This window comes from Trichomycterus rosablanca, chromosome 9 (assembly GCF_030014385.1).
Source record: "Trichomycterus rosablanca isolate fTriRos1 chromosome 9, fTriRos1.hap1, whole genome shotgun sequence".
Lineage (NCBI taxonomy): Eukaryota > Metazoa > Chordata > Actinopteri > Siluriformes > Trichomycteridae > Trichomycterus > Trichomycterus rosablanca.
The window spans coordinates 1,173,829-1,198,261 of NC_085996.1; the positions used below are offsets into that span (position 1 = coordinate 1,173,829).

General features: G+C 44.2%; 1 protein-coding gene across 1 annotated transcript in view; it reads right to left on the bottom strand.

The window, feature by feature from the left end:
* The window catches only part of LOC134320216 (dynein axonemal heavy chain 8-like), a 32,376-nt gene that overhangs the window by 1,386 nt on the left and 6,557 nt on the right, over nt 1-24,433 (bottom strand). Inside the window, exons 12-49 of the mRNA XM_063001541.1 lie at nt 23,632-23,774; nt 23,411-23,545; nt 23,211-23,333; nt 22,157-22,370; nt 21,497-21,606; nt 21,257-21,420; nt 17,693-17,885; nt 17,338-17,460; nt 17,130-17,260; nt 16,890-17,043; nt 16,131-16,295; nt 15,752-15,978; nt 15,021-15,139; nt 14,834-14,937; nt 14,578-14,754; nt 13,597-13,764; nt 13,291-13,506; nt 12,611-12,748; nt 11,379-11,506; nt 11,131-11,302; nt 10,623-10,778; nt 10,386-10,541; nt 9,720-9,902; nt 9,527-9,632; nt 8,471-8,723; nt 8,202-8,392; nt 5,395-5,516; nt 4,931-5,049; nt 3,761-3,963; nt 3,609-3,682; nt 3,070-3,222; nt 2,819-2,974; nt 2,629-2,745; nt 1,977-2,078; nt 1,718-1,878; nt 784-940; nt 509-661; nt 208-397 (exon numbers count right to left, since the gene is read on the bottom strand). Coding sequence (XP_062857611.1) covers nt 208-397; nt 509-661; nt 784-940; nt 1,718-1,878; nt 1,977-2,078; nt 2,629-2,745; nt 2,819-2,974; nt 3,070-3,222; nt 3,609-3,682; nt 3,761-3,963; nt 4,931-5,049; nt 5,395-5,516; nt 8,202-8,392; nt 8,471-8,723; nt 9,527-9,632; nt 9,720-9,902; nt 10,386-10,541; nt 10,623-10,778; nt 11,131-11,302; nt 11,379-11,506; nt 12,611-12,748; nt 13,291-13,506; nt 13,597-13,764; nt 14,578-14,754; nt 14,834-14,937; nt 15,021-15,139; nt 15,752-15,978; nt 16,131-16,295; nt 16,890-17,043; nt 17,130-17,260; nt 17,338-17,460; nt 17,693-17,885; nt 21,257-21,420; nt 21,497-21,606; nt 22,157-22,370; nt 23,211-23,333; nt 23,411-23,545; nt 23,632-23,774 — 5,856 coding nt within the window. The remainder of the gene's footprint in view (nt 1-207; nt 398-508; nt 662-783; nt 941-1,717; nt 1,879-1,976; nt 2,079-2,628; nt 2,746-2,818; nt 2,975-3,069; nt 3,223-3,608; nt 3,683-3,760; nt 3,964-4,930; nt 5,050-5,394; nt 5,517-8,201; nt 8,393-8,470; nt 8,724-9,526; nt 9,633-9,719; nt 9,903-10,385; nt 10,542-10,622; nt 10,779-11,130; nt 11,303-11,378; nt 11,507-12,610; nt 12,749-13,290; nt 13,507-13,596; nt 13,765-14,577; nt 14,755-14,833; nt 14,938-15,020; nt 15,140-15,751; nt 15,979-16,130; nt 16,296-16,889; nt 17,044-17,129; nt 17,261-17,337; nt 17,461-17,692; nt 17,886-21,256; nt 21,421-21,496; nt 21,607-22,156; nt 22,371-23,210; nt 23,334-23,410; nt 23,546-23,631; nt 23,775-24,433) is intronic.

Here is a 24,433-nt window from a genome sequence, read left to right on the forward strand (position 1 = left end):
AAACTAATGAGTGTTTAATCCAGCCTTAGAATTAATTCTAGCCTTACTCATGCAGTACTGGTTTGACGTGAGCTGGTGTCTCATACTGGCTGGCTTTTCATTCATTCTAATTCCTAATACAATCTAAAAAAAACTCCAAATTTAGTGATTAAATGTGCATCTTCTCCATTTTTAATAAACAGATCAAAGTGATTACAGTCTGGTTACCCTGGGGATTGAAGAATCCGGTCATCCAGAATGTTTTGGGCCTCCCATCGAACAGCCAGCTATGGAACTGAGCGTTTCTCTCCAGGAGCTCGGTGAACCAGAACCCCAGGGTGGACGACTCCCAGGAGAGCTTCTTCCACAGGTTTGGGACTCGAGCGTCGAACATGTTGTCCAGCGCGTCCCTGAGGCTCTGCAAGCCAATACAAACGCTCGTTACTGGCCAGGCAGCCTCAGAATGACCGAGCTTACAGTGGTGGTGAAAATGTGCAACAGTGGGTAAGACCCAGTCATCAGTTCCTACCTCACTCATGATGATGGTGCCCTCAATGGCCAACTTGAGATCGATCAAGCTAGTCCGGACCACGCTGATGACCCTCTGCATGCGGTCGATCTCCTGCCTCAGGAAGATGTTCATGGAGGTCAGGGCTCCCATTTTCACCAGCCTGGCTTTCACCTGGTCAGTGATGTTACACAGATTATTAATCGAGAACATTTAAGCGTGGCTGTAATTTAATAATCACCACTTATAAATTCATTTCTTTATAAAGTAAACGGCACTGTTAAACACTCTTATACCTCATGAGGTACGTAGTTGGGAGGGAGTTTATCCAGCATGTCCTGGGCGAGGCGGTAGACGATCGACTCTCGCGTCTCTCCTGAACCTCCGGCGCTCTCTTTAGGCTGGATGTTTGTGATGGTGTCCAGGACTTCGGCTGAGGTGTTACCCTGATACCTGTCAGAAGTTCATTTCTAGCATTTAGCAAAGACAATTATCCTCACAACTTACCAGTAACTAGTAAACACAGGATTGCTGGTTTGGGCTCCTAAACGAGGCCCTTAGCCCTTAATGGCTTGAACTGTATTCGGTCACAGTTGTAAGCGTAGACGTACACCGATCAGCCATAACATTAAAACCACCTCCTTGTTTCTACCCTCACTGTCCATTTTATCAGCTCCACTTACCACATAGAAGCACTTTGTAGTTCTACAATTACTGACTGTAGTCCTTTTATGCTGTTCTTCAATGGTCAGGACCCCCACAGAGCAGCTATTATTTAGGTGGTGGATGATTCTCAGCACTGCAGTGACACTGACATGGTGGTGGTGTGTTAGTGTGTGTTGTGCTGGTATGAGTGGATCAGACACAGCAGCGCTGCTGGAGTTTTTAAACACCGTGTCCACTCACTGTCCACTCTATTAGACACTCCTACCTAGTCGGTCCACCTTGTAGATGTAAAGTCAGAGACGATCGCTCATCTATTGCTGCTGTTTGAGTCGCTCATCTTCTAGACCTTCATCAGTGGTCACAGGACGCCGCCCACGGGGCGCTGAGGCAACAGTGTGCCGCCCCACTAGTTTGTAATGTTGCAGGTAGGAAGGTTTTCTAATGATTCATTTATTATGCAGTTGTAGCCGAGTGGTTAAGGTACCGGACTAGTAATCGAAAGGTCGCTGGTTCAAGCCCCACGACTGCTGTGAGTGTGTGTGAGCAGCTCTGATGGACTCTTACGTGATATCAGCGTTGGGATGCAGACCGAACACTTGAGGGGTGTCGACGTAGGGCAGAGTGTGAATATACTCCAGGTATTCCTCCACCGTCTTACACACGGGAACATTGTAGTCGGTGTAGAAGCAGAACGAGGGCTCGAACAGCTGGTCGCCGAACCACACCTGGTAATCAGAGCGGCGGTTAGGATTAAAAACGTCTCTCGTACATCATACGCTAACGTTATTATATTTATTATTAGATTGGGGGGGTCGTGTGTTACTCGTGCAAAACAGTTCAGAAGTCGTTTGTCGTAGTCGTCCGTCACTCTGCCTCCGTACTGCACCTCTCCCAGCATGTAGCGCACGGTGTCCCACGACACGCCCTGCAGATAAACAAGCCAAACTGGTCAGCACGAGCACAGGACACACACTGAACCTAGTGACCCGCCCCGCTCCCCACTGTAAACCTGATCAGCTCCCTCAGTACAGAGGATTCTAATCAGACATGGAGCTCATAATCAGATTATTTAGACGCTCTACTTACTAAGCTCAGGCGGCACAACCCACTAGCACGCCAGCAAACATCTCCCTCCTGCACCTTTATACAAATTAAACATCAATGTGAATTTATTTACATGTCAAAGGAACTCCGTTAGTTGCTCTGGATTGATTCATCCGCCACGTTTGTAGTTTTTTGTGAGCAAAGTTGTGCCGCACTGAATGCTGGGATTGCCTTCAGCACTAAGGAGACGCTCAGTCAGATCATCACTCAGAATTAAGGCGCCTCAGTAGGAGCATTTTAAGGGAGCTAAGAATTTAGACACGCCCTCTTCTCGGGAGTGTAGAATGATGGGAAACGCGTCTATGTACAGAGAGAGCTCGGTTTCACACACACCCAAAGACTTTTTATCAAAGCAAGACATTTTTCCGAACCTTTTTGGGACTGCACTCATCCAAATGGTTCTGGATGAACTGCACACTGGAGCTGAAGTCTGCCGAGTTGAACTCGTACGGAATATTCCAGCCCAGGGGTCCGAACTTGCGACGTTCCTGCATCAAAAAAAGGTGAAGACTGTGTAATTCTGGGAAACCACGTATCCTGTAAGCGCCAGGTCGTTCCTACCTGCACCACCGTGTGCAAGAACGCGACGCTGTACAGCAGCGGCTTCCACATGGGCAGGTTGCTGACGTCCAGCTGATCCTGAGAGATCCCGACGAACGTTCGCTTCAGTCCGGCTTTCACTCCCTGAGGAGGATCGTTGGAGAACTTGATGGAGGACTAAAACGACAAGAAGATTCTTTGATGATGATGATCGGAGACCTCGACCCCCTGGTTTCCCCCAAGTTTCCCCCCTGTCGATGATGTTACATTACCTGCAGCAGCGTGATGGAGAAGCGGTCGTGTGGCTCCGTGGTGATCCACACCCTGAAGCTCTCATGAACGTTCTCCACTGTGCTCACGGTGTCCAGCAGCTCGTCCATGAACTCCAGACCCAGGTGGCAGTTCTGCAGCAGGACCCAGCCTCCCTGTGGACCACAGACGGTCAGACACACAATTACTGGTGATGAGCTTTAAACTGAATGTATGACAAGAAGGTTTGTAAGGTCTTCTAAATAAGACTTGATGTTTGCTCCATACAGAAATGCTTTAGTCATGGCTATGCCAGGTCAGGGTCACGGCAGGTCCGGTTTCACAGACCGCACACTGGGTGCAAGGACTTCCTTCTATCCCTCCTCCCTCAGACACAGCCAATCATGTATGTGCAGACACCCTGTCAGCCTATAGCATCACTGAGACTGGAACCCCAGTACCCTATACCAGTTCTCAGACTTATCTTTAGTGTGATTAAATCTTATTTACACAGGATTTAATTTCTGAATATAATAAACGTCTCTGTAGGTAGTGTTGGTACCTGTGCGATGGACATCTGCACCAGCCTCCTCGCATGCACTTCCTGTCCCTGTCCCATAGATATAGCTCTGCATTCTAAACAAGCAACCCAACATACAGTAAAAAACAGTCCTCCACTTTTTGCTCCACTGTAATTAGTTACGGCTTTATTACCGAGTCCGAGTTTCTTGGAGAGAGCTTCTATCTGGTTGGTTGGATCCGAGCCCATGGAGAGGAAGCAGATCAGAGGGGTACGAGGGTCGCTCTCCTCCCACGTTGCCTCCAGATTGAGAATAACAGACTGGGCGAACCTCGCACCCAATGCGTGCCCTACGTAGCTCCTGGCCTGAGACAGCGTGCGATCTGGACTCCAGGATCTGTCACATGACATTTGTTTTAATTCACTTCATTCACAATGGTGGTGCTTTAAAAGTCCTGGTCTGCTGATACTGTAATGATCCACACATGGTTAATCACAAGCGGTGATTAATTTTCATCCTCTTTTTAACTGAGAAAGCAATTTAATGAATGGTTCTGTTAATAAACACTGAAACTATCACAAAAGTAGATTTAGGGCACCCGGGTGGCACAGCGATATATTCCGCTAGCACACCAGTGCTGGGACTCTAGCGGGCACAAATCTGAGACAAAATTGGCAATCGAAGTCTGTTGTGTGGGAAAAGACGGGACTAAAAAGTAGGCGAGGTCTCCGATGCTGTGTAAGGACCCTGATAAGTAGCCCGAGGCGCGTGATATTCGGCCTCATGTGCCAATCCACTGAGGCGTGGGCAAATAAGAAGGGGTTAAGGGACTGTGCATGCGTCAGAGGGGGCATGGGACAGGCGAATATACCCTCCTCGGACGCAGTCGGGATCCCCAGCGGTGGAAGACTAATTTGCTATGCTAAATCGGGAGAAAAATGGGAGAAAATAAAAAAAGTAGATTTAGATTTAAAGATCTACAGCATCTTTAAGGTCACCCCATCTGAAGTCATAAAAATAAATACATTATTAATATCAGGAGTAAGGAGAGCTGAACTTTTCTCTGGTTTGGAGTAATGGCATTAATCAAAGCAAGACTCGTCCATCATGAGCAAATCAGAGCTCATGTATCTGAATGAGCCCATTTACTTAAAACACAGAATCAGACCTGATCCAGACCCAGACCCATCTTCCAAGTAAAATGAGGTGCATTCTGCTAAATTTTACACTGATTGCACGGCTGATGATGCTTTTTGATGATGTCTTGAGTTGATGTAACTCTTGATGTAAAACTTTTGGCATCAAATTAATTTGCAGCAGCCAGAGGGAGAAGAATCGTACCCTTAGACGACTGATATTGTACCTGATAAGCAGTAATTTGTGGAAGATCTCCAGTGAATCATTATAACCATCGGGAATCACTGCGTCCTCTGGTGCGTCCATATCGAACCACGCCTTCCAGCCCTTTTCATTCCGGGACACCTTTGTGTATGAACAGGAACGAGTGCATAAACATCAATATAATAATACTATTTATTAACTGTATGCCAATAAAACTCAACACAAATGTGTAATCATCATTATTCATAGGCTACAGTGTGTCAGAGTAAAAAGCAAGCTTTGGGTATCAACTGGAAGGCTGTGAGTTTAAATCCCTTTAGTAGGGCCCTTAAATCTCTTAGTACAATGACTGACCCTGAGCTCTGACCCCAGCTTTCAAACAAGTGTTCATATTAGTTTAAATCATTTTTCTATCTGCACATTTTTGGTGAATTTGCCATTAGAAGTTATTATATTATAAAACTTATTTTACAGGATGTTACTGACCTGGCTCATGATGTTGGTGAACTGGGGCAGTTTGCTCAGCTCAACCAGGTTCAGCCATGTCATGTCCAGAATCCAGCGGAAGGGTTTACGAGGACAAGCTTTGAGATCCAGGGCGGCACCACCTTCAAACAGAGAGAGTGAAACAAAAATCAGATAAACAATCACTGTGAAATGTTCTCAGTTCTGCTCTGATAAACTGAACCTGGCTCCAAACATCAGAGGGATCCACAACCATTAATCCTTATATTTCACTGTAAGCTGTCGTGTCAAAGTGGGGACATGAAGAAATACTACTTTTTCAGTGTTGTAGGGAGTTTTAATGAACGTTTTAAATTATATCTCCCGAACTCGTTATTAAATCAATGTGCAGGATATTTTGCTTAATTAAAAATGCATTTTAAAGCCGCTCAGGTGGCGCAGCGGTAAAAACACGCGCTAGGACACCAGAGCTGGGATCTCACATACATCGTATAGAGTCTCGGCTCTGCCTGCCGGCTGGGCTGAGCGGCCACATGGACAACGATTGGCCTGTTGTTCATATAGGGGTGGGATATTAACCCGGATAGGGACTCTCTCATAACTGATGCAACTATGACCTCTGCTGGCTGATTGATGGCGCCTGCACAAAGACTGGGAGAGAGTGCGCTGATCAGGGTGTGTCTCTCCGTACACAGTGCTGATCCGCATTGCACTCGTCAAAGTGTAGGTGATGAGATGCATACGGCTGCTGCCCACGTGTCGGAGGGGGCGTGGGTTGGCTTCGTTCTCGCACTTAAAGTTGGGAGAAAAAGGGAGACAATGCATATACAGTATATATATTATATATATACAGTGTATCACAAAAGTGAGTACACCCCTCACATTTCTGCAAATATTTTATTATATCTTTTCATGGGACAACACTATAGACATGAAACTTGGATATAACTTAGAGTAGTCAGTGTACAGCTTGTATAGCAGTGTAGATTTACTGTCTTCTGAAAATAACTCAACACACAGCCATTAATGTCTAAATAGCTGCAACATAAGTGAGTACACCCCACAGTGAACATGTCCAAATTGTGCCCAAAGTGTCAATATTTTGTGTGACCACCATTATTATCCAGCACTGCCTTAACCCTCCTGGGCATGGAATTCACCAGAGCTGCACAGGTTGCTACTGGAATCCTCTTCCACTCCTCCATGATGACATCACGGAGCTGGTGGATGTTAGACACCTTGAACTCCTCCACCTTCCACTTGAGGATGCGCCACAGGTGCTCAATTGGGTTTAGTCCATCACCTTTACCTTCAGCTTCCTCAGCAAGGCAGTTGTCATCTTGGAGGTTGTGTTTGGGGTCGTTATCCTGTTGGAAAACTGCCCTGAGGCCCAGTTTTCGAAGGGAGGGGATCATGCTCTGTTTCAGAATGTCACAGTACATGTTGGAATTCATGTTTCCCTCAATGAACTGCAGCTCCCCAGTGCCAGCAACACTCATGCAGCCCAAGACCATGATGCTACCACCACCATGCTTGACTGTAGGCAAGATACAGTTGTCTTGGTACTTCTCACCAGGGCGCCGCCACACATGCTGGACACCATCTGAGCCAAACAAGTTTATCTTGGTCTCGTCAGACCACAGGGCATTCCAGTAATCCATGTTCTTGGACTGCTTGTCTTCAGCAAACTGTTTGCGGGCTTTCTTGTGCGTCAGCTTCCTTCTGGGATGACGACCATGCAGACCGAGTTGATGCAGTGTGCGGCGTATGGTCTGAGCACTGACAGGCTGACGTCCCACGTCTTCAACCTCTGCAGCAATGCTGGCAGCACTCATGTGTCTATTTTTTAAAGCCAACCTCTGGATATGACGCCGAACACGTGGACTCGACTTCTTTGGTCGACCCTGGCGAAGCCTGTTCCGAGTGGAACCTGTCCTGGAAAACCGCTGTATGACCTTGGCCACCATGCTGTAGCTCAGTTTCAGGGTGTTAGCAATCTTCTTATAGCCCAGGCCATCTTTGTGGAGAGCAACAATTCTATTTCTCACATCCTCAGAGAGTTCTTTGCCATGAGGTGCCATGTTGAATATCCAGTGGCCAGTATGAGAGAATTGTACCCAAAACACCAAATTTAACAGCCCTGCTCCCCATTTACACCTGGGTCCTTGACACATGACACCAGGGAGGGACAACGACACATTTGGGCACAATTTGGACATGTTCACTGTGGGGTGTACTCACTTATGTTGCAGCTATTTAGACATTAATGGCTGTGTGTTGTGTTATTTTCAGAAGACAGTAAATCTACACTGCTATACAAGTTGTACACTGACTACTCTAAGTTATATCCAAGTTTCATGTCTATAGTGTTGTCCCATGAAAAGATATAATGAAATATTTGCAGAAATGTGAGGGGTGTACTCACTTTTGTGATACACTGTATATATATATATATAAATATAAATAAATAAATATATAAATGCATTTGAAAGATTCCTGGGGACAGAAATGGCACCGATTCGGCGGAATGGTCCTACAATAATGTCACAGTATCGTCAGGTTTAAACATTACAGCAATGAAAACATGTTACTTCCAAAAGAGTTCAGCTCTAGGTCTACTACTGCATACAATCTTCTATAAGAACTCATCAATGCTCCTTTTATATCCTGTCAGGACAGCATCACCTGCTTTGTGTTGTTTTTACCGTGTTTACAGTGTTAATTTGCCCTGTGCCAATGTTTATAATGAGTTTAGGGCATTAAATTAGAAAGTTAAAGAGACAGAGGGATAAATATCGTGTGCTGTAGCTTTCTGTCTCGGGTGGCACCTTTAATAAGAATCTGGAACTCGCTGTGCTTGATGTTGCCCTTCTGCAGATCGATCTTGAGAGCCAGCAGCAGAGTGAAGATGAACTTGTGATTCTCGTACAGGCCTCGGACCGTGTATCTGAACACCTCGTACGTCAGACAGTCGATGATGTTAGCGATGCGCTTCTGGGTCAGGGGGTTTTTTTCTGACCTGGAAAAGATTCACTCATAATTAAAAGACGCACTCATAATAAAGTGGTTGCAGATGGAGGTGCGGGGTTAACGGCACCTCGACATGGAGAGGTCGAAGATCCTGAGGAACTGGGCGAGCGAGGTCTGGTACATGACGTTGACCATGCTCATCTCTGTGATGAGGAAGTAGAGGATGCTGCCGCGGGACGCCGCCGGACGGTACTCCTCCTGAGCGGCGAGGATCTTCGTCTCCGTCTCGGCGGCCACGTTGAGCTTCTCGCTCACCTCCGCTGCTGTTTCCTTAGTGACTCTCAAGATCCCGATCATGGACTCGTCGTCGACCAGAGAGCCTGAACAGACAGAGACGGCGGTGGACTAAACAACAAGTCTGTTTTCATTTACAAGACCTCTAAAAGTTTCTTTATTACTTACTCAAATAACTTACTGTGACCTTGTGCTACATGGACCAGCCCATTTAGAAACTAGAATTTGTAAGTTTACTCAAGTTCAACTGGTAATAAGCTGTATTTCTTGTTTGGGCCAGATCTACTCCTTGGTTGACGTGTTAGTTTACTCCCAAAAAACTAAGAAAAGAAAGTAAATTAAATAAATAACTTTTTAACTTTTCATTGCTGAGACCATGCTGGTTTCCCATGCCAGCAGAGAGCTGGACACATCAATCATCTGCGCCTCCGTGCCCCCCTCTGTCAGCCAACATAGCAACACAGAAGGACATGACTCTTTATTTATTTATGAGGATTTTAACATCATGTTTGACGCACTTCATTCATCAGTTCACAGGTTTAATATCAAACACAGTCATGAACAATTTTGTATCTCCAGTTCACCTCACTTGCACGTCTTTGTACTGTCGGAGGAAACCGGAGCTCCCGGTGGAAACCTACGCAGGCATGGGGAGAACATGCAAACTCCACACAGAAAGGACCCAGACCGCTCTACCTGGGGATCAAACCCAGGACCTTCTTGCTGTGAGGCGACAGTGCTACCCACTAAGCCCGACATGGTAAATTCATTCCGCCACGTTACAGTAGCGGTTGTTAGACCTGATCTGTTACAGATGAATACATGAATATACTCATGACTTCATGACTAAATACTAAATTATTATTTTGGTATGATCTTATATACGCACCTTTTGTGGTGCTGAGCTTGTAAAGCAAATTATCCTCCAGCTCTTTCATCTTCCTCTTGTTGGCCGTGACGTCCTGCATCAGATTCAGCCTCTCAGCCTCCAGTTCCTGTGTAACATCAGTCAGTGATGGACCGGCTCATTATTTATCACTGAAAGGAATGTAAGGGATGACGTGAAACGTGTGCAGACGTACGTATTTCTCGGTCAGGATGACTCTGCCCAGCAGCTGGTTCTCCAGGCCCTTCATGGTCACGGTGAAGTCGATGATGGAGGTTTTGGCACAGACCTCGGGCGTGTAGGACGGGTTGGGCAGCTTGGTGGCGATGTAGAGTTGGAAGCCGTCCATCACGTCGATCTCTTTGTCTCCGACTTTAACCTGTCGTACGCAGTGTTTCGGTTAACACTGAACAGGATATGCAGGCACGTCCTGATGTAAAAGCTCTGGTACCCACCTACATCTGCCCTGTGATTAATCCATTCATTGTTTATTTATTTACATGCATGGGCAGTGGTAGTTCAGTGATTAAGGTACTGGACTAGTAATCATACGGTTGTCTGTTTAAGCCCCATCATCACCAGGCTGCCACTGTTGGGCCCCTAAGCAAGGCCCTTAATCCTTAAATGCTCAAACTGTATTCAGTCATAATTGTAAGGGCCTTTGGATGAAATGTGATAGAAATGATTGACATGTAGGGCAGTTGTAGCCAAGTGGTTAAGGTACTGGACTAGTAAGCAGAAGGTCGCTGGTTCAAACCCTACCACTGCCACTGTTTGGCCCTTAAGCAAGGCCCTAAACCCTCAATTGCTCAGACTGTAAGTCGCTTTTGCTAAATTCCGGAAATGTAAATGTAACGCTCACCTTGTAGGAGGATCCAGACTTGATGAAGTTCTTCTCCAGCACGTTATCCAGCGCTGGGTCCAGCTCCTCGGGTACATCCTCGATGAGCAGAGGGCGACCCAGGGACAGGCTGTCCTCCAGATGGGTGCGGAAGTACTTGTGATTCAGAGACGTGACCTTGGAACGATACGGAGCGTTCGTTAGCATCATGTCGTGTACCTAGTGCTGACGTTAGCTAGCCTGAGCCACGGATCTGACCTGGAGCTCGTTGGCTTTCTCCTTCTTCTTGATCCAAGCCTTGCCCTGAGTCTGGGGGTCGATGAGGAGGGGGAAGCGGGTAGCTTTGGTGACAATGATGCCGTTCTGCACCGACAGGTCATCACCCGGAAGGCCCTGCAGATTCCACTCGCTGATCTGAACGAGGGGGGAGAAGATACCACCTGTGAGGGTCTTCCATCAACAGCCTTCACTGATCCCACTCTCATCAGGCATCAGTACTGACTACTGATTAATCAGGGCTTCTCTTTACACTCAGAACATTTACTGTTTTGTTTTGGATAAGTAATCATAAGCTTGATGGTTCAAGCCCCACCTTTGCCAGATTGGTGCTGTTGGGCCCTTTAGCAAGGCCCTTAACCCTTAATTGCTGAGACTGTACTGTCACTCTACTCTAAGTCGCTTTAGATAAAGCACCAGTACCAGCACTGTAACCAGAACTGAGTATCTGGGACTAAATCCCACATCATGTAGTTAAATAAAATCCTACTGTGGGCTGGTCCACCAGCATGGAGATCAGGTTCAGGTTTTCAGTGAAGGGAATGTTCTTCTTCGTGAGCTCGGCCTCCCAGATCTCCTTCAGCAGCATGTTACGGAACTGTTGGTTGAACGGGCCACAGTAGGACAGGAAGCCGGTCAGCTGCAGGACGTCTCCAACCAGCCTGAGAGCAGAGCAGAGACAGACACGTGAACCTCGGTTCGACCCCAGGAGCCGTGGAGAGACTGAGAGAAACCTGCCTGCTGATCTGTGAGGTGAACTCTCTGCTCTGCTCGGTCCAGCGCACTTTCTCCCCGCTCAGCCCGTCGATCAGAGCGGAGGCCGTCTGCATTTTATTTCTGCACGATTCGGCGTCGTTCAGCAGATCCTGAAAACAGTTAACGTTATTCCAGTGTCTCGTAAGCATTAGATGCACGTTTACACACACAGTGATGTGGAAACTGTACTGTACTGAAATAAAAAGGCCACGAAATGCTCTGATTGGGCCCAGGGTATTAGGGAATGTGGACTTGGATCAACAGCTAATGTTAGTACTGTGGTACCTTGTAACTGTACGTCCCCTAAACTCAAAATCTGAAACTCGACGGCCTTCTTTGAGAAATTTGTACCCTTAGACTCAACGTTTCCCTCAAACTCAACGTGTGCTTTGATCAGCGCTTGGCTTGAGCGGTGTGGTAAGATGTCATGTGAACATGAGCTGAATCTGCATTAGTGTGGAATAAGCGTCAGATCCAGGGTTACAGCTCCACATGATTCTCCTTCCTGTTTCACTTTTAAACTTGTGTTACAGCTCCAGCTTCTGAGAAATGGTGAGAATCAGAATCAGCTTCTCCCAGAGTCTAAAACTCTTAACTTAATGTATTAAAAGAACAACATAAAAACACTAAACCTCTCTTCATTATTACTGCTCATAAGTTCTCTCCACTCATTAAAAAGCATAACAAAACAATAAAGTAAAGCTAAAGTGCAGCTTTTATTGTATTTTTAACAGTTAGTAATTGTATTTCAGTGTGTTTATATTATATTTGTGTTATTTTCAGTGTTTAAGAGTCAAAAACAACCTCATTATTTTACATGAGACTAAAATATCTGCAGCTCACCGGGACCATGGACGCATTAACAGGTTCCCCAAACATCCTTATGGGGGAAAATACCTCGAAACTCAACGTCTTTAAAACTCAACGCCACTCCCAGAACCCACTGACGTTGAGTGTCTGAAGTGGAGTCTGACTGGTGACTGGAAATTTAAGGTGGTAACTGCAGTCTGATTGGCTACAGTGAATTTTAGTGCAGGTAGATGGACTGATTAGGTAGGAAGCGCTCACACACACACACACACACACACACACACACACACACACACACACACACACACTGTGGGCTGAGTGCTTGATCTGTTGAGATGAAAATCCCAGTATCTACAGTTAAAACTGATGTATGATGCACCGGTCACCAGTAGAAGAGGACGTACCTGCTTCTCCTTCATGGCTGCTTCGAATTTGGCCAGCACCATGTCCAGCTCTGCCTGCTTTTCATCCAGCTGGGCCTGAGCGTTAGCCAGTTCCTTATTAGCTGCCGTTAGCCTGTTCTCCTGAACGCTGAGATTAGCCTGGGTAGGAAGAAGGCAGGACATGCCAGTGTTACTAATAAAGTTAGAGAAGAGTGTGTGTGTGTGTGTGTGTGTGTGTGTGTGTGTGTGTGTGTTGGGATGCTGGTAACGAATGTGCTTTTGCCGCTGATGAACCAGAAGTGAACATCACACGTTACATTTAGGTGCAGGGGTATCGTATATTACGCTCGCCCATCACAGCTGAGATCTGGGACTGGCACCCTGCTCTGCAATGGACTGGCACCGAGTTCAGGGTATTCCTGTCTCGAGGTTAATGAAAATTAAATTTGCGATCGTAGCCCAAAATCAAACCCCCTGCACCACTCCAGCTCACAATTTAGGAGTCTAATGACTGGCAGTGATTTAAGTCTTGCTGCCTCAGCATGTCCATATTTATAATCACACAACACACAAAAGTGAGACCTGTAAGAAAAGCCTTTAATCTTTGAGTTTTTAATCGTATAGATTGTATATATCCATGATTAATAAACCACCGTATGTATTTTGAAGTGATTTCTGTGGGTCCGGCTCTCGTGTTTTACCTTCAGTGGCAGCACCTCCTTGTTGATGCTGAAGAAGGTGGCCATAGCCTGTGTCCAGGACAGCAGACCCGCCACGTTTCCGCACACTTTACTGGCGTTCTCCAGCGTGTAATCCTCCATCTGGAAGTACGGCTCCAGCAGCTCCATCGTCTCTTCGGTTATCGTGTCCTTAGGAAACTGCTGCAGTGACGCCAGGAAGCCGCCGCCGCTCATCAGCTTAGGGGTGAAGAGAGGAGACTCGTATCATTAGTCTCATTAGAACCATCAGATCTCGTGAGGTCCTGCACGGTGTTTCAGGGATTTTACCTTCATGGCTTCGCTCCAGGAGGGCTTAAGGCAGTGCCTCTCTGGATCCATGACGACGGGGTCCAGCTTCTTGCGGAAGAGAAGCAGACAGCAGTCCATAATTCTCATGATTAAATGTGGTGGCTTGGACAGTTTCCTCACTGTTGCGATATCGGCCGGTTTGATGGTCTGTTAAAGACACGAGGTCAAAAACGATTTACAAATCTAGGATATAGTGGTTTCAGATCCTACAGTCGTTCCAGTGAACAGGACAGGACAAGGGTAGAAAGGACAGGCCACACAAACAGAACCACACACACTCGGCAGGGAACCGAACAAGTCAACTCATAAAACAGAATCAAAGACCCAGAACGACTCTACCCTGTATCAACTGAGTTAATGACAAAAGTTAGAGAGCGCTAGCAGGAGATCTAGCAAATAATTCAGAGGGCAAAGCCAGTCAGTCAGAGGTACGCTGTTAGACGGTGCTTCTCAGGTAGTGAGGAACCTTTAATGAGGCGCAGAAAATGCTTTGAAGTTGAGTTCAGAGAGAACTACGCTTTCTGTCGGCCTGTGTGGGCGTGGCAGGTTGGGTCTCACTTAGCATTGTGCTTCAGAAATCGTTTTATAAGCACCTATAAGCGTTTCCTGCTTATTTCTATTTTAGGTTTCTTCTGTCATTAAAATTTAAAGAGAGGTAACTCTTGGATCTCACTTCTTCAGGTTTGTATATATAGTACAAAAGTATTTGGACACTTCTTTTAATTATCGAATTCATGTGCCGAGCCATACAAACGCTGTCATCTTTCGACTGAACGGGCACAAATTCCCACAGGCATTCTGTATTTCAAAGTCATTTAAAGAGGCTTTATTAGAAAAGCCGCTGTCGTTCTAGCTGAATAGATCAGACGCCACTGTGTGTTTTTAAAATGGGAGGTCTGACAAGCCCATGGTCAGGTGTCCAAATACTTTTGAGCTGCTACATCAGTTTTTGGAACTCACGTTTAAAGCCGCCTCAGCTTTCATGAGTGCAGGTTCGGCCGCCTGCAGCTTCAGCTCTGCCACACCTTTTTCCTTCTCGATTTCCTCCACGATCTTCAGCGCTTTATCCTTCACCACCTGCACCTCGTTTTTGACCACAGAGGCGGCCTCGGCGCTCACAGTCACCTCCTTGAGGACCTGCACGATCAAGTCCATGAGCTCACGATCGATCTAGCAAAGTGAAAACGCTCTGCTCAGTTCTGATCGAATGATGTACCTTGTCGGCTCGGGCCGAGGCCAACGCCAGCTCCTGCTCCTTCACCACCAGGTCTCTGGACAGCTGCGCGACGGATTCGCTGGCTTCCATTAGCTTGGCTAGACCTGGGAAACGAGCAGGGCTTGATCACTCAAACACACTCGTACACACACAAAACACATTACAAATGTACTGGCCTTGTCCCTACCGACATTCATGCGCTCAACAAGAGTGTTGATGTGGGTGTGCTTCTCTGTATAGAGGGTTTTGTACCCATTGATGAAGGACAGGTAGGATTTCGGGGTGACGTGGGCCCTTCGTCTGAATCTGAATTAAAAAAAAGAGGAACAGAAAGGTTGACTCCAGACTTTGGACCACAAAACCTGATCTGTAGCAAAAGAAAGGGACAGATGTCATGAATTCAGCTCGATTATACATGAATACCTTTTGGTATAAGTGGAATTGGTATGACCAAAGGTATCTGGACACCTGACAATGAGCTGTTTAGCTAGAACAATAGCCGATTCTCTAATGAAGCGCTTCAAATGACTCTGATATTACAGTATGCCTGTGGGAATTTGTGCCCGTTAAGTTAAAAGATAACAGCATAGGTTAAACCCTTGATATAAGGTACAAGGGACAGTGGGAGCCTAGTGGATAGAGCTTTGGGCTACCAGTCAATGACTGTCAATGCAAATCCAGGCTCTGTCGTGCAGCCACTGTTGGGCCCTTGAACAAGGCCCTTAACCCATTAAATAAATTCCCTTTAAATGAATGTTAGACGTCATCACTGTGAGATTCGATTGATGAGGCAGCAAAATATGCCCCGAGGACCTGGGTTTGATCCTCGTCTTGACCCTCTTTACTAGTTTGGGTGACTTAGTGTCTATAAAACTGAGGTTCTCTAACATGGCTGTATCTCTAAGTACAGTACGGTACCTCTCAAAGTAGCTCTCGCAGGTGGAGGAGACTCTGTCGTGATAGACGGCCATAGTCTGGACCACCGCAGTCTTCACCTCAGGCGAACAGACCATGTGGAAGTCCGAGAGGAAATACTGGGACACGGCCATCAGGGCTTCACTCGGCCACGGGGTGAACCAGTCCATGGTGCATCCGGATATCAGTCCGGGGAACTTCAGAGAGCGGGAGCGGAACTTCTCCCCCACCTGATCAAAATATTCCACATTATGAAGCGTGTTAATTCACTTCAGTCTTAAAATTACAACGATTTCTGTAACTGCTCTTTTACTGTGAGTGAATCTGACTCACATTCTGAGAGAATAAAATGAAGAGCATTAAACAGAGGGGTGAGACTCACCGGGGAAAAACACAGCACCACATGGAGGTTCTTTTTGGCCCGGGAGATGAAGTATTCATACAGATTATCAAAGGTGGGCGGCACTCGGGGCGTCTCCTTTTTCATTACGGGGATGAGATTCTGTGTTATCTCGTCCAGTTCATCACGAGCAAAAAGGTTCGAGACCTAGAGGAGAAACATGAGAAAGTGAATATCAAGTGCAGTGTGTTTTTACTTCCGCAGGAATGATCCGTATTACTAGGGCTCGACTAAATTCACTGGGAAATGTGCTTCATTTTACGGACGTCTTTACAGTCTTTCATTAATTTATGTCATTAATTAAAAATGTCATTAATTTAAATATTAAAGCTCTTGTCCGTGTTCCACATCTTGGTCATTTTGACTAACTCATTGCTAACTGAATTGCCGTAGGATTGCTAGTGTAAGAGACTTTTCTGTGATGTTGTTTGCTGATAATGAGCGCATTTTGTACCTTTGTGGATTCCATAATCGAAAGTGTGTTTCTCTACACACGTGATCATCAAACTCTAAAGACGCTCGGTTACACTAGGGCGCCTCACAGTGCGGATTAACCAGTAATCTTGATGCATTTGTACTGCACGTGAATAAAAAATGGTAAATCGCTAAACCGTACATTTTAAATTTCACAGCAAATTACATATTACACGGGGAACGGCTCATTTCACGGTCCATGGCGCCATTCTCACGTCCGTGAATCGGTAGGGACTTAGTTATTAGTGATTAGTGAAGCTGCTTCACCTCTCCAGATGACAAAACATTGTTAAGGTACTCTAGGAAGGCCTCGTCTTTTATCTCGTTGTCCGTGAAGATGAACGTGACGCCTTTTCCTTCAGCGCCGGCCGTTCTGAACAGCACTTTCAGGTCATCCATCAGGTTGCTGATGTTATAGGTTCTGAGTGATACAGGATAAAGATGTAAAAAGTGCAGAATCACTGATATTCTGCAAATCGCTCAACCCAGGGAACTACGCCGTCTCACCTAGTGAGTGTAATCTGGAATATCCTGTAACCGGCGATGTACGACGCGAGCCGTGAAAGGCTTTGCTTGCCCGACCCTCCCACTCCCACCAGCAGAGCGCTTCCTCCATCGGTCCTGATGATGCGGGAGATCTGCGGCCGAGAGAAACTAGCAGTTTTTATAAACTCTGGGTTTAAAGGCTGAGCTGTGGTCAGAACTTTACACTGACCTTGATGAGGTGGGTCATGGCATCAGTAAAGAAGACCAGGTCCAGATGTGAGCCCCGAACAGCCTCGTTATACTGGCTCTGAAAGAACCGCAGTCTCTCCGACAGGAACTGGAAGTCCGGCACCTGGGAAATATAGCAGAAGTGTGATGTGTGTAAGATTTATACTAGCCCTCGTCCCTTCCCACATGTGCCTGGCTGATCTGTGACACCGGCCAGGTGCTTTACTGTGTATGGAGCATCATGCAATGTCCTGGAGGAACCTCGAGCAGACAGCAGGAGCTGCTGGTGTATTTAATCAGCTCTCATTACAGCCCAGCTGAGACCAGGTCAGGACCATGTTTTTAAATAAACGTACCAGTTCATAGATTTTGGGAGCGTCGAGACAGGCGTCATCAGCCTCCTCTCCTGTAGGCTCTGGAGCCTCTCTCAGGAAGTCCACAAAGTAAGGGTCGGGGTGGAGGTGTGGCACCAAAGCAGGATCCACGTGTTCCTGAATGACCTGGGCTATAGACTTCTCGAACCAGTGCTTATCCTCCTCACACACAAACCTGGAATACACACAGCTAGTCATTAGATAGATAGACAGACAGACAGTGACAGACAAATAGACAGATAGAGATAGATTAGATAGATAGATAGATAGATAGATAGATAGATAGATAGATAGATAGATAGATAGATAGATAGATAGATAGACCCTAGATAGATAGATAGATAGATAGATAGATAGATAGATAGATAGATAGATAGATAGACCCTAGATAGATAGATAGATAGATAGATAGATAGATAGATAGATAGATAGATAGATAGATAGATAGATAGATAGATAGACCCTAGATAGATAGATAGATAGATAGATAGATAGATAGATAGATAGATAGATAGATAGATAGACCCTAGATAGATAGATAGATAGATAGATAGATAGATAGACAGACAGACAGACAGACAGATAGATTAGATAGATAGATAGATAGATAGATAGATAGATAGATAGATAGATAGATAGATAGATAGATAGATAGATAGATAGATAGACCCTAGATAGATAGATAGATAGATAGACAGACAGACAGACAGACAGACAGACAGATAGATTAGATAGATAGATAGATAGATAGATAGATAGATAGATAGACCCTAGATAGATAGATAGATAGATAGATAGATTAGATAGATAGATAGATAGATAGATAGACCCTAGATAGATAGATAGATAGATAGATAGATAGATAGATAGATAGATAGATAGACAGACAGACAGACAGACAGACAGATAGATAGATAGATAGACCCTAGATAGATAGATAGATAGATAGATAGATAGATAGATAGACCCTAGATAGATAGATAGATAGATAGATAGATAGATAGATAGATAGACAGACAGACAGACAGACAGATAGATAGATAGATAGACCCTAGATAGATAGATAGATAGATAGATAGACAGACAGACAGACAAACAGACAGATAGATAGACAGATAGATAGACAGACAGACAGACAGATAGATAGATAGATAGACCCTAGATAGATAGATAGATAGATAGATAGATAGATAGATAGATAGATAGATAGACAGACAGACAGACAGACAGACAGACAGACAGACAGACAGACAGACAGACAGACAGACAGATAGATAGATAGATAGATAGATAGATAGATAGATAGACAGATAGAGATAGACAGACAGATAGACCCTAGATAGATAGATAGATAGATAGATAGATAGATAGACAGATAGAGATAGACAGACAGATAGACCCTAGATAGATAGATAGATAGATAGATAGATAGATAGATAGATAGATAGATAGATAGATAGACAGACAGATAGAGATAGACAGACAGATAGACCCTAGATAGATAGATAGATAGATAGATAGATAGATAGATAGATAGATAGATAGACAGACAGACAGATAGATAGATAGACAGACAGACAGACAGATAGATAGATAGACCCTAGATAGATAGATAGATAGATAGATAGATAGATAGATAGATAGATAGATAGATAGACAAACAGACAGATAGATAGATAGACCCTAGATAGATAGATAGATAGATAGATAGATAGATAGACAGACAGACAGACAGACAGACAGACAGACAGACAGACAGACAGATAGATAGATAGATAGATAGATAGATAGATAGATAGACCCTAGATAGATAGATAGATAGATAGATAGATAGATAGATAGATAGATAGATAGATAGATAGATAGATAGATAGATAGATAGACCCTAGATAGATAGATAGATAGATAGATAGATAGACAGACAGACAGACAGACAGACAGATAGATTAGATAGATAGATAGATAGATAGATAGATAGATAGATAGATAGATAGATAGATAGACCCTAGATAGATAGATAGATAGATAGATAGACAGACAGACAGACAGACAGACAGACAGACAGACAGATAGATTAGATAGATAGATAGATAGATAGATAGATAGATAGACCCTAGATAGATAGATAGATAGATAGATAGATAGATTAGATAGATAGATAGATAGATAGATAGACCCTAGATAGATAGATAGATAGATAGATAGATAGATAGATAGATAGACAGACAGACAGACAGATAGATAGATAGACCCTAGATAGATAGATAGATAGATAGATAGATAGATAGATAGATAGACCCTAGATAGATAGATATAGATAGATAGATAGATAGACAGACAGACAGACAGACAGACAGATAGATAGATAGACCCTAGATAGATAGATAGATAGATAGATAGATAGATAGATAGATAGATAGACAGACAGACAGACAAACAGACAGATAGATAGACAGATAGATAGACAGACAGACAGACAGATAGATAGATAGATAGACCCTAGATAGATAGATAGATAGATAGATAGATAGATAGATAGATAGATAGACAGACAGACAGACAGATAGATAGATAGATAGATAGATAGATAGATAGATAGATAGATAGATAGATAGATAGATAGACAGATAGAGATAGACAGACAGATAGACCCTAGATAGATAGATAGATAGATAGATAGATAGATAGATAGATAGATAGATAGATAGATAGATAGATAGATAGATAGACAGATAGAGATAGACAGACAGATAGACCCTAGATAGATAGATAGATAGATAGATAGACCCTAGATAGATAGATAGATAGATAGATAGATAGATAGATAGATAGATAGATAGACAGACAAACAGACAGATAGATAGACAGATAGATAGACAGACAGACAGATAGATAGATAGATAGACCCTAGATAGATAGATAGATAGATAGATAGATAGATAGATAGATAGATAGATAGACAGACAGACAGATAGATAGATAGATAGATAGATAGACAGATAGAGATAGACAGACAGATAGACCCTAGATAGATAGATAGATAGATAGATAGATAGACAGATAGAGATAGACAGACAGATAGACCCTAGATAGATAGATAGATAGATAGATAGATAGATAGATAGATAGATAGACAGACAGATAGAGATAGACAGACAGATAGACCCTAGATAGATAGATAGATAGATAGATAGATAGATAGATAGATAGATAGACAGACAGACAGATAGATAGATAGACAGACAGACAGACAGACAGACAGATAGATAGATAGACCCTAGATAGATAGATAGATAGATAGATAGATAGATAGATAGATAGATAGACAAACAGACAGATAGATAGATAGACCCTAGATAGATAGATAGATAGATAGATAGATAGATAGACAGACAGACAGACAGATAGATAGATAGATAGATAGATAGATAGATAGATAGACAGACAGATAGAGATAGACAGACAGATAGACCCTAGATAGATAGAGAGAGATAGAGAGAGATAGATAGACAGACAGACAGAAAGACAGCCAGACAGACACCTTACCGGTCTGCGATGACTCGAGTGCATTCACACTTGAACAAGGACAGGAGGGTGGCGACTGTATCACACTCTTCTGCTCTGATCTTCAGCATGCCCTGCCAAATCCTGGACAGATCTCTTAGGTTGAAGAAGTAGTGAAACTTTGATGGAGTGGGCAACATCTTCCCCTGTAACACAGTGCAGGAGAGGTTTGGACTCTTTCACCTCACAGGGAGTGATCATTTTACTAACGATGCATTTTACCTTGGTCCATTGCCAGAGAATCCGGGAAGCGGGTACGAGACGCTGTACAGTGTCAGAGATCTCTGGTGTAAATCCTCGACACTGATGGAAATATCCACAGCCAATAATTCCTAATAGAAAAGTACTGGTCAGTTCTCTGTGAAACAGCTTCAAAGGTTTGGCATGAAAAAGAAAGATAGAAACCTCTAATAATCAAGGTCCTGCCTAATTCAGACCGTGAAAATCACAGCACGGATCGTGAAATGTGCAGTATAAGGCATCCTAGCAATCTTACAGTAATTACATTAACCTACGAGACTTCACTACCTGACCGTGTTTGATGTGTGTTTTACGTATTAAGTGCATTTTGTCCCTTTGTGGATCCATAATGAATGTAAAAGTGTGTTTCTCTACACACGTGATCGTCTCTTGCTGCACCTCAAAAAGAACAAACCAGTAAAGTTTTCTGCTCTAAATAGTTTGTCTGTGTTCAGTTGATTTCTTTCTTTATAGACTCAGTAAACATTAAAGACGCTCGGTTACATCAGCAATCAGTGTAAAGCAGCTAAAAACACCAAAACATCCCCACATTTTGCCCCAGTGTTCCTCCCAATCTAGTCGTATCCAGTTACCCCATCATATTTCACTCCTGACCGAGCGCAGTACCGACGTGATTATTACCGAAGATCATGTCGATGGAGGAGTTGGCCGGAAGCGTGCAGTTAAACACTGTGAACTGTCTCTTCAGTCTCTGAGGAATATCGTTCCTGCCACCGCCGGGATGGATCATGGCGGCCATCATCTGAACGTCTGTTATGGTGGTGAAATCACCGGGTTTATCCAGACTGTACATGCCCGACATCTCCATCGTCTGACGCACTATTTCATTTGTGATCTACAGAAAAAAAACATGAAATATTACAGATTATTTATAGACTGTGTGGCCTCCACTTCTTATCACCATTACTGGACAAACAACAATTAAACTGGACTTTAACTCCAACCACCTCCTTGTTTCTACACTCTGTCCATTTTATCAGCTCCACTTACCATATAGAAGCACTTTGCAGTTCTACAATTACTGACTGTAGTCCATCTGTTTGTCTACATGCTTTGTCAGGACCCCCACAGAGCAGGTATTATTTAGGTGGTGGATGATTCTCATGGTGACACTGACATGGTGGTGGTGTGCAGGTATGAGTGGATCAGACACAGCGGCGCTGCTGGAGTTTTAAAACACCTCACTGTCACTGCTGGACTGAGAATCGTCCACCAACCAAAAATATCCAGCCAAGAGCGCCCCGTGGGCGGCGTCCTGTGACCGCTGATGAAGGTCTAGAAGATGAGCGACTCAAACAGCAGCAATAGATGAGCGATCGTCTCTGACTTTACATCTACAAGGTGGACCGACTAGGTAGGAGTGTCTGATAGAGTGGACAGTGAGTGGACACGGTGTTTAAAAACTCCAGCAGTGCTGCTGTGTCTGATCCACTCATACCAGCACAACACACACTAACACACCACCACCATGTCAGTGTCACTGCAGTGCTGAGAATGATCCACCACCTAAATAATAGCTGCTCTGTGGTGGTCCTGACCATTGTAAAACAGGGTGAAAGCAGGTTAAAAACAAAGTGCTTCTATGTGGTCAGTGGAGCTGATAAAATGGACAGTGAGGTGGTTTTAATGTTATGGCTGATCGGTGTATATTTGTATCGATGTTTAATTTTCCGACCTGATCTCCCCATTCATTGACGACAGGCATGTTGATGTCATCAATAAAAACGGTCAGTCTCCGTCTGCCGGGGGGTCCGTATGTGCTGCCCAGCCGCTTCTCTATGTAACTCTCTACTGCCCGCTGTAATCAGAACGGCGTTAATCAGAATCAGTCATCGGTAATGGTGAGTTTTACTGCATCTCCTTCCTTTCCTTCACCTGGAACATGATCGGCTCCGTGGCGGAGGAGAAGTTCATGGATTTGAACAGATCCATCTCAGGGTTGTATTTCTTCGTGTAGGCCTTAATCATGACCGTCTTGGCAGTCCCCTGTTCACCGGTGAGGAGAACAGCCTAAGCACAACACACACACAAAATTTCTAATCAAGGGTCAGAGACACACAGTCCACGTGTGTTCCAGCAGTTAGATATGTGACGACCTTGCGCTGTTTTGCGATGGCCTCAATCAGGAAGCTCGTTCTGGTGTTGTCCACGTTGGGAACGAGAATGGACGTGTAGTCTGGTGCCGAGTCTGTGGGGTAGACGTACTCCACGACGTATTTACTCCAGTGATCCCAGTCACCTGAAATAAAAAAAATCCACCTTATAGGCTGCAAATAATCAGCAATAATGAGTAGGGATGTAACGATACACTACCCACGATGCGATGCGATTCACGATACGAATCTTTCCAGATCTTTTTAAACAAAATTAAATTGAAGACAAATTTTGACAAAGTTTCCTTTTATTATTCTCTTTAAAAAAAAATAAAAAATACTGCATTTGTGCTTATCTTTTATTTATCTAAATAATGAAAGTCCTTTTATTTCTGAGGTAGGTGCAAACTATGCAAAACAATGCTGCACGTTTCCCTTTTTGTGTAAAAAAAAAAAACTGAAATGAAATTTAAAAACAAACCCCACATTAAATAAATACATAAATGATACAGATAAAGAAAGTATCCTCACATAAATACATTCTGAACCTGGCAACCCTGTAGTGACTTCAACCAGGCGAGGTGAATAGCACCAGCGCCCTCTGCTGCTTAAAGTCAATATCGATTCATTATACTGTACATGTAAACCGATTTGAATCGTTACACATGTGAATGGATTTTTAACTGTCTCGTGGTGCATCGTTACATCCCTAATAGTGAGGGCTCATTTTTTATTAGGCTGGACGCAGTCGTTTGTTCCATGATCTGCTTCCGGAAGCAGAGACACGATTCCAATCACCAAAATA